This window comes from Rhincodon typus, chromosome 4 (genome assembly GCF_021869965.1).
Source record: "Rhincodon typus isolate 14 chromosome 4, sRhiTyp1.1, whole genome shotgun sequence".
In the NCBI taxonomy this organism is placed as follows: Eukaryota; Metazoa; Chordata; class Chondrichthyes; order Orectolobiformes; family Rhincodontidae; genus Rhincodon; species Rhincodon typus.
The window spans coordinates 113,835,777-113,846,212 of NC_063335.1; the positions used below are offsets into that span (position 1 = coordinate 113,835,777).

At 42.9% G+C, this 10,436-nt stretch overlaps 2 protein-coding genes across 2 annotated transcripts in view; one reads left to right on the plus strand and one right to left on the minus strand.

The window, feature by feature from the left end:
- LOC109926093 (dynein regulatory complex protein 11-like) overlaps positions 1 to 4,137 on the plus strand; it is a 44,271-nt gene extending 40,134 nt beyond the window's left edge. The window contains exon 14 of the mRNA XM_048596204.1: positions 3,982 to 4,137. Coding sequence (XP_048452161.1) covers positions 3,982 to 4,137 — 156 coding nt within the window. The remainder of the gene's footprint in view (positions 1 to 3,981) is intronic.
- A 3,623-nt stretch (positions 4,138 to 7,760) lies between these two features.
- asb10 (ankyrin repeat and SOCS box containing 10) overlaps positions 7,761 to 10,436 on the minus strand; it is a 7,385-nt gene continuing 4,709 nt past the window's right edge. The window contains exons 4-5 of the mRNA XM_048596205.1: positions 10,238 to 10,351; positions 7,761 to 8,193 (exon numbers count right to left, since the gene is read on the minus strand). Of these exons, the coding sequence (XP_048452162.1) occupies positions 8,008 to 8,193; positions 10,238 to 10,351 (300 nt within the window). The 3' untranslated portion in view covers positions 7,761 to 8,007. The remainder of the gene's footprint in view (positions 8,194 to 10,237; positions 10,352 to 10,436) is intronic.

A 10,436-nucleotide genomic window follows, 5' to 3' on the forward strand; every position in this document is an offset into this window, starting at 1 on the left:
GCATTTGAACATGGACTACTTCAGTATCTAAGGAGTTGCGAAGGGTGCTGAACTTTGTGCAATTATCAGCAAACATCCCCACTTCTGACCTTATGATGGAGGGAAGATCATTGATGAAGCAGCTGAAGATGGTTAACAAAATACTTCTAATTCCTAATTTACAGAAACTTACAGCAAGTTTCTTATCATCCGATGAACTTATCAATTTTCTATGATCCACATGTTTATTGTTACTTTCATCAAGAACTGACTGCAGGACACTCTTCCTGAACTGCTTCACTGCAATTCTGACTACAGGATATTCTTCCCAAACTGTCTCACCATGATGCTGACTACAGGATACTCTTCCCAAACTGTCTCACCATGATGCTTACTGCAGGATATTCTTCCCAGATTGCTGCACTGCAATCCTGAGTGTTACAACACAGGGGTAGCAAAGCAAATCAAAGCAGATTCATTATCACTGGATTCACAATACAGTGAAATTAATAACCCTCAAAATTGTTCAATTGTTTCTTACCAGACCTTACAAATAACTGATCTTGGATACCAAGTTTATAACTTCAGCAAAAATTAACAATTTATTGTTAAGAATGCAACATTTGCAGAAAACAAATAAAATACATGGCAACATAATTAATATCTAATCTTCCATGATCATAAACCTCCACTTCACACTGATAAGACAGACAGATACTATATTATTTTACTGCAAAAACAAAATAAAAGAATCCAAATTTTTCAGCTTGCTATCTGTTTCAATGATGAATACCAGGCCTGATGAATATTCTTCTTACTCCCCTCCCTCTTCTTCACCACTGCCTCACCATTTCCTTCACCACCCCTTGCCCCTGGGGGTTGAAGGACACTTAAACCACAGCAATGGCTTCATCAGAAGGGCTTGAAAAAATAAACAAGTGCTCATAAACTTGTATCAAATAGACTGTCACAGACCCTAAAGACAATCCTTTCATTTACAGTCTTACATTTCAATTTCACAAAATGATGAAAACTGACTTAAATGAAAGCCTGTACATGTAACAAATGGGATTAGAACGTTTGAAATATTCACTGGATTAACAAAACTCAATGCCTGATCTTTTCTTGTACACTTTTTAAAATTTCTGCACAAAGCATCAATGATTACAGGTTTTTGCCATTGTACACCAAATTCTGAGAAAGTAAATCAAAGTCTCCTTTAGAAATACACAGATTAGCTTGTGTTTAACAAAAATAGAAATTGCTGGAAAAACTCAGCAGGTCTGATAACGTGTGAAGAAAAAGCAGAGAACTTTCAAATTTGAAACATTATCTCTACTTTCTCTCCAACAATGCTGCTCGACCTGCTGAGTTTCACCAGCAATTTCTGTTTTTGTTTCAGATTTCCAGCATTTACAGTTCTTTGTTTTATTTTATCTTGTGTTTAAATTCTGTACTATGGATTTTCAACCATTCAGGTGGAATTGCACAACTACATTGTGGTAGTTTCCTCCTCTTCACAAGTGGAAACACATCAGACCATTGGCACTAATGACAACTCTGGGTTTCTCAGGGTCTTGTGGTGTTGTGGTACTGACCCTTCCTCTGGACCAGATGGTAGAGTTCAAGTCTCACTTGTTCCAGAGGAGTGGCATAACATGTCTGAGCAGATTGATTAAAAAAAAATCTACCACAGGTTCCTTGACTTGAATACAGAAGACTATGAGGTTCTCCTATGTTGGATCCTTTACGTTTGTGATGGGAGGCAGGTATTCCTCATCAACAATTAGCTTCAAAATGATCTTCCACAATCACTTTCTCCTCAACATATTTGAAATGAAGACGACATAGGTGCATACAGAGGGTATAGATAGGTTATGTGAGTGAGCAAAGATCTGGCAAATAGAGCATAATGTGGGAAAGTGTGGAAGTGTTCATTTTGACAGAAAGGAATAAAAAGGACGCATATTATCAAAATGTTGGGATGTTGCAGAGCTCCAAGGTGCCCAGGGATCTGGGTGTCCTTGTTTATGAAACACAGAAAGTTATAACATATGTACACCAAGTAATCATGAAAGGTGATAGAATGTCATCATTTATCGGTGAGGGAAATTGAATACAAAAAGTTGGGAGGGCATATTTCAGTTACACAGAGCCCTGGTGGCACCACATCTGGAGTCCTGTGTACAGTATTGGTCTCCTTATTTAAGTAAGAATATAAGTACATTGGAGGCAGCACAGAGAAAGTTTACCAGATCAATGACTGGAATTGTCTTCTGAGGAAAGGCTAGCTTAGTTCCCACCAGAGTTTAGAAGAGTACAAGGTGATTTTGTTGAAGTATATAAAATGCGAAAGGGGATTGATAAAGTGGGTTTTGGAAAGTTGTTCCCCCTTGAGGGACTGTCTAGGACAAGAGGGCATAGATATAGAGTGAGAGGAGGTAGGTTTAAAACTGAGATGAGGAGAAACTACTCTCAGAGGGTTGTGAATCTGTGGAACTCACTGCCCCAGAGTGCAGTGGAGGCAGAATCAATTGACAGATTCAAGAAAGAAATAGGTATGTTTCTGATGAAAAGCAGGATAAAGGGCCATGGGCTGATAAGTGGAGTTGAGACCAGGATAAGATCAGCCATGATCGTGTTAAATGGCGGAGCGGGCTTGGAGCGCTGAAATGCCTATTCCTGCTCCTAATTCCCACGTGAACAAAAATTTACTCAGGACCACTTCCTGGTAATGGTGATTTTTCTGAGTTCCTCCCTCTCTTCCATTTCCTGACTTATCACTGGGAATATCTGGGATGTGTCTCACAATCTCTTTGGTGAAGACTAATGCAAGATCTCTGTTCAATTTGTCTGCCATCTCCCTATTTTCTCTTCACTTTTCCCCAGACTCACTTTCTATAGGACCCTCAGCCACTTTGCTCACTTTTGAAAAAAAAAATTGAAACTCTTACTCTCTTATTATACTTACAGCTAGCTTTCTCTTGTACCCATCTTTCCCTCCTTATTAATGTTTTGGCCCTTTTGTGCAGTTTTTAAAATATTCTTTCCAAATTCTATTCTGCCTCTGCCTTTGCACAAGAATTGTAAACTATGGGGAACAGAGTGTGGAACTCCAGATGGACATTGACAAGTTGGTGGAGTGGATGGATAGGTAGTAGATGAGGTCGATGATCCCTCCCTGAGGATTGCCACCTTGTGGTAATGGAGAGACTTGTGTATACCTAGGAACCTGAGAGCTCAACCGCCTGGAGTGTAGCTCCTGGCAGGATCACCCATTATGGTAAGGTCAAGGGGGGAGGTTCCAGAAAAAACGTGATCCATGAAGACTTCAATGGCGTAGGATGATAAGCAAAATTTAAATTAGAGCATCACAATAGTGGCAATGGTGAATTTAGACGGCAACAGAAAAGGGCCTCCAGTCACCTTGGTCTCTATGCCACTGAGTTTTGACCCTATTTGACAAGGTCCATGTGGTGACCATCTGCGCACCAGTTTCCCCACATTAAAAGATTTCACACACAGGCATCCTCTGAGGATGTACCAGTCCTACTGACAAAAGTCCTAGAATAATCAATTAGTGGTGGAGAAGATAGGTCTGTGATATCTGGAAGCCCTTAATCACAAACTGACACATTAGATAGTGGGTATCAGATTCAGTTGTCTTGTTCCTGCAGGAGGCAAATAGAGCATTTCAGAAGCTGCTCCCATGACTGAGCAGCCCTGTTTAAGATCTGCTCTGCTCAACCCAATAGGGGAGGGGGCTGGAAAAGGTGCCCTAAAAATGTCCTGCCTCAAAACTCCTGACTGGATTATTGCATCCAGAAGGATTACCCATCTGTGGTCAGAAACGAAGAATAATAAACTTTGGAGCCTGGAATGTAAGAACCCTGATGGACACAGCTAACAGTGGCTGACCTGAGAGAAGAACTGCAATCATAGCCAGAGAACTGAAGAGATGCCAGATCGACCTAACTGCTCTTTCCGAAACCCACCTTGCAGAAAGAGGTAAAAGATGGTTACACCTTCTTCTGGAAAGGAAAGGCTGCTGATGAGCTCAGAATTCATGGTGTTGGATTCACAATTAAAACCCAGCTCATCAGTTGCCCCTCTGACCATCCTGCAGGGATCAAGAACCGACTCATGACCATCGCCTGATGCTCACCAACAACCAGATGGCTATAGTCATGAGTGAATCTGACCCAAGCCTTGACTTGGAGGAGGAAGTAAAGGAATCCCTCAAGTCTGCTCTGTACTCAGTTAGATCACATTGATCTGACCAGACCACATTTTCTATCCTTGATAGCCTTTACCCCATTGTTTATTTAATGTTGACCTCTCTCTTTGACAACTTCTCTGCAGCCATAACATTGTATTCCTTGCTCTGTTCTATTACCCTTCTGCACTTTGTATGGTATGATCTGCCTGTACTGTACACAAAATAGAACTTTTCCCTGTACCAAAGTTCATGATAATAATAAATCAAATCAAATGAAGAAAGCATCTACCTATTCCTTAATAACATTTAAGTATTCTGTTTCCACTGTCTTTTGAACAAGAGAATTTGAATGATTAATGATTCTTTGTAGGAAAACTGTTCTCCTTATCCCTGTCTAAACTTGGTAACCCCTTATTTTGTAATAGACTCTTAGTTCCGAATTCTTCCAAAAGAGGAAACATCCTATCCACATGCACTTCTCAGGATCTTGTATGTTTCAGACAAGTCGCTTCTTGCTTTTCGAAACTAGTGGATGCATGTCCATGATATAAAGCAAAGAGTTGTAGGTGCTGGAAATCTGAAACAAAAACAGAGATTGCTGGAGAAATTCAGTAGGTTTGGCAGCATCTATGGAGTGAAAGGAGAGTTAATGCTTTGAGTCCAGTGACCCTTCTTAGGATACAAGTCCAGCATGTCCAAGCTTGTAAGTTTCCATTTCAAGTATTACAGAGATCAATACTGTAAACAATACTCTAGATGTGGTCTCACCAATTCCCCGTATAGCTGAACTATAATCTCCTTTCTTTTTCATTCAAATGCCCTTGTGATAAGTAATAATATTCTATTATCTTTCCTAATCACTAGCAGCATCTGCATACTAACCTTCAGTGATTCATGTACAAGGACACCCAGATCCCTCCGTCTCAGACCTTTATAATCTCAGCTTTCAGATAATCTGTTTTTTAAAAGTTCTTTCTGCTAAATGGACACATTCACATTTTCATACATTATACTCTATTGCCAGATCTTTGCCTACTCATAGAACCAAGCTAAACCTCTTTATGAACCTGTTTACGTCCTCTTCACAACTTACTTTCCTACCTTTTTCCAGTTGGCGTCATGTGTCATTGAAAAAATATTAGAATCCATTATTAGGGAAGAAATAACAGAACATTTACAAAAGTTTAATACCATCAAAGAGTCAACATGGTTTTGTGAAAGGGATAAATTTGCTAGATTTGAGGACATAACAACCAGAGTTGATAATGGAAAACAGGTAGATGCTGGGCTTGAGGGGTTGAGCTATAAGAGAGGCTGGATAAGCTGGGACTTTTTGCACTGGAGTGTAGGAGTTTGAGGGGTGGCCTTGTAGAGGTTTACAAAACCATGAGGGGCATGGAAAAGATGAATAGCAAAGGTCTTTTTCCTCAGGTGGGGGAGTTCAAAATTAGGGGACATATTTTTAAGTTGAGAAGGGGAAAGATTTAAAAAGGACATGAGAAGCAACTTCTTTACACAGAGAATGGTTAGTGTGTGGAACGAACTGCCAGAGGAAGTGGTGGATGCTGGTACAGTTACAATGTTTAAAAGGCATTGGGATATGTTCATGAATAGGAAAGGTTTAGAGGGATATGGGCCAAACCCAGGTAGTTGGGACTAGTTTAATTTGGGAACATGATCGGTAAGAATTACTTGGACTGAAGGGTCTGTTTCCATACTGTTCGACTCTGTGACTGTAAATAGGGCAGTCCAAGTTGAGAATGTCAGACTGGGGAAGCATTTTGGAAATAGTGACCACAACATAATAAAATTCAATATTAAGTAGGAAGATGATGAAAATCAATTTATGGTGCCATATGGCAGGTTGGTTAACAAATTAGAAATGTTTGGTCGGTGTAGATGAACATTTCTCAGATTGGAGATGAGTTGAAAGTGATATTCCCCAGGGATCAGTGTTGGGACCTTTACTTTTCCTGATTTATATAAGCAATTTAGAGACAGGAGCTGAGGGCAAAATCTCTAAATTTGCAGATGACATTAAGCTAGGGAGAATAGTGAAATGTGAGGATGATGCTGAGTGATATCAGAGACACATTGACAAGTTGGTGAAATGGGCAAACACTTGGCAGATGAATTTCAATGCAGAGAAATGTGAAGTAATGCACTTTGCTGGAAGAAGCATGAAGAGACAATGCAGGCTCAATAGTACAACTTTGAGAGGAGTACAGGGGTAGAGGGACCTCAGGATTCAATATACGTAACTCCCTGAAGGTGGCCTGGCAAGTGGAAACAGTTGTTACGAAGGCTTATAGGTTCCTTGGGTTTATAAATCGAGGCACAGAGTATAAAAGTAAGGAAGTGATACTACACTGCTACAAATCATTGGTCAGACCACATTTGGACTATTGTGTTCAGTTCTGGGCACCTTATTTAAGGAAGAATGTTAAAGACCTGGGAGAAAGTACGAAGGATATATACTGGAATGATACCAGGAATGAGGGATTTTAGATATAGGAAAGACTAGAGAATTTGGCCTTATTCTTGTTGAAAGAAGATTAAAAGGTGACCTTATTAAGGTGTTAAAGATTATGAACAATTTTGACAGGGTAAAGAAGGATATTCTGTTTCTACTCATTGGTATGTCAGTAACGAGGGATCACAATTTCAAGATTGTCAGCGAGAGAGCTAGGAACGAGATAAGGAGAAATATCTTTACTCAGAGAATTGTCAGGATTTGGAATGTGCTGCCTGGGAGAGTGGTGGAGGTGGATTCCATAGGAGGTTTCAGAAGAGAGCTAGATATATATTTGCAATGGATGAAGTTAGAGGGCTACAATTATAGGACTGGAGAATGGGACTAGCTGGGTATCTCTTTCAGGAGCTAGAACAGACACAATGGGCCAAATAACCTCCTTCTGTATTCTATGATTTTCACTGATATATTCTTTAAATGAATATTCCAATTCACTTTTGTCAGTTTGGCTTCCATATCCTCATAAATCCCTTTATTTATGTTTGAGAAAATAATCTCAGATCCACTCCACTCTCTCTCAAACTGAATACAAAATTAAAAAATATTGTGATCACTGCTATCTAGGGGCTCCTTCACTTTAAGATTATTAAGGATCTCAAGATGTGGTATATCCTGTTCTCTGGGCAGCTCCAGAACATGCTGAAAATCTATCCTGAAAAACATTGCATGAACTCACTATCCAGGTTACATTTACCCATTTTCTTTTTCCAGCCATTTTTTTTTGTTCATTCCTGGTATGTAGGTGTTGCTGGCTGGGCCCAGTATTTATTGCATGTCCCTAGTTGCCCCTTGAGAAGGTGGTGGTGAGCTGCCTTCTTGAACCGTTGCAATCCATGTGCTGTCGGTTGACCCACAATGCCCTTAGGGAGGGAATTCCAGGATTTTGACCCAGCGATAGTGAAGGAACAGCGATATATTTCCAAGTCAGGATAGTGAGTGGCTTGGAGGGGAACTTGCAGGGGGTGGCGTTCCCATGTGTCTGCTGCCCTTGTCCTTCTAGATAGTAGTGATTTGGAAGGTGCTGTCTAAGGGATCTTTGGTGAATTTCTGCAGTGCATCTTGTAGATAGTACACACTGCTGCTACTGAGCGTCGGTGGTGGAGGGAGTGGATGTTTATTGGTTATTATCCAGAATCTAGAATTTGATGAAGTAAGAGCAGGTCTGAACAAATGGCCTGTATTGTCTGTGTTGCTGGGTTGGGTTCTGTTGTTTTCACTGACTCTGGCCTTTGTCGATGGGGAGTTGACTGTGCTTCAGTGTCTGTGCTTCAGCTCACTAACTGATATATCCCTGAAACTGCAGCAACAGATAGTCCTTCAGGAAGGTTGGCAGTGGGAGTTGAGGGATTCGATCCTGGCAATGCCCTTCAAAGTGTGCGCGAATGGCACATCGGGCCAGGTGCTGCAGTGAGCGTGGTGTCTGGGAAAGTGCAAACAGGGACTCGTAGAAATCCTGGTGCTCCTGGAAGACAAATGACACACAATGTCAAGATGCTGGCCTGCTTATGTCTGTATTTATGGCCCACACTATCCCTTGCACTCCAATTATTTCATCAGTCCCAACCTACTTTCCCACATACCCACTCAACAGCATGAAAACTCGCCATTTAACATGGGTGGAAACAGGAGGCTGGAAGAACACAGCAAGCCAGGTAGCATCTGGAGGAAAGGAGCAGTGAATGTTTTGGTATTACCCTTATTCAGGACTGGATGTGGATGTAGGGGTAGCTACAGATAAAGAAGAGGGTATGGGGGTAGCGGAATGGTGATGATAGGTGGACACCAGTAGTAGGTACAACCTGGTAAGTCGATGGGAGGGATGAATCTGGTTGGTAGCTGGAAGGGAGGGTCAGAAGGTGGAATGGAAGGGAGGGGGTGGGGCTGGAAAGGGAGCCAGGGGATGGGTGGAAAGGTTATTTGAAATTGGAGAACTCAGTGTTGAGTCCTCCGGGCTGTAGGGTGCCCAGGCAAAAGATAAGATGTTGTTCCTTAAATTTGTGTTCCGAGTCGCTGCAACACTGGAGGAGGCCGAGGAGGGAGAGCTGCGGGGCGGGGTGAGTTGAAATGAGCAGTGACGGGAGGTTAGGCTGTCCATTACGGGCCAGGCAAAAATGCTCAGTGAAACGGTCACCCAGTCTACATTTAGTCTCACTGATGTAGAGAAGGCCACATCGGGAGCACCGGATCCACTAGACTAGGTTGGAGGAGATGCAGGTGAAGCTCTGTTTCACCTGGAAGGACTGTTTAGGACCCTAGATGGAGGTGAGGGAGGTAGTGTGTGGGCAGGTGTTGCATCTTTTACGGTTACTGGGGAAGGTGCCTGGGGGTTGGAGTGGTTCGTGGGGAATGTGACTCGAACTAAGGAGTGGCGAAGGGAATGGTCCTTGTGGAAGACAGAGAGTGGTGGGGAGTGGAAGATGTTCTGGGTGGTGGGGTCTAATTGGAGTTGGCGGAGTTTGACGATGATACATTGGATGCAGAGGCTGGTGGGGTGGAAAGTGAGGACAAGGGGGACACTATCTTTATTATGCTTGGAGTGGGGGTGGGGGGTTGGGATTTAGAACTGTGGAGTGGGGAATGGGGGAGGTATGGTGGAGGGCTGTCTGGATGATGGGATGGGGGGGAAGAGAATGTTGTTTGAAAAAGGAGGACATCGGGGATGCTTGGGAGTGGAACGTCTCCTTGTCAGGGCAGATGCGATGGAGACGGAGGATCTTGCTGTGCATAAGCTGGGTGCTTCATTTCCTACGTCACAGCAATTACTCCTTTTTTTTGATATGCATTTCACGATTTGCCAAGTGTGAAACAGGTATTGAGATTGTGAAGGAGTTATAGGAAAGGAAAGACTTGATTTCTTTCATGACCATCTTCTACTTTTAGCTCCCAGTTCCGGGCCCAGATGAGCGATCTGATGATGGACAATGAACAAATCCTGAAACCCGGGATTGGGGGAGGCCAGGTGTGTGGTCAAGGCAGCACTGAGCTCACACGCCTGATCATGAGGTTTGCTCATTGGAGGTTGCAAAGGATTCTCAATAACTTGACCAGCCCACAGCATGCAGGGTGTGGAGGAGTCACTCTCGTGACTGAAGGGTTGTGAACCTTGAGACATCCACTCTGTTAATGCCTGCTGCTACCTGCTGGTATTGGTGCAGGCTGAGGTAAACCCATTTGCCCAAGTACACTTGGCATCGTCCTTCAACACCAGCAACAAAAATATCCAGATAACATGGTGTTCACAACTGGTCAAGGAGTTCTTGAACTGTCGAGAACCTTCGCTGACAGCGCTGGGACATTTCATTATACTCAAGGCACTATGTAAGTGATTGAAGTAGTTATTGTGTTGGGAGCTGGTGGTCATCATGCAGTTACCAGAGTTGGGCCCCTTTGTTATAAAGAGGGTTCCTGAATGAGGCAGCCTCAGTCTCCAACTTCACTAGGTCCAGTGCTGGAGGAGGTTGGAGCTGGGCAGCGTCTCTCATTGACCCTCTATCAACAGCTCCTACCTGAAGCACTTTCAATGGCACCGACTCCACCCAATCATCGGTCACTTTCAGCCGATCGTAAACGTTCACGAGAACCTCGATTGTCCGCGGAGACTGGGAGCAGAACCTCAGCACCTGGAACCAGCAGAGAGTGTGGTCAGAGCTGCTGGGACCAGCAGAGAGTGCGGTCAGAGCTGCTGGGACCAGCAGAGAGTGCGGT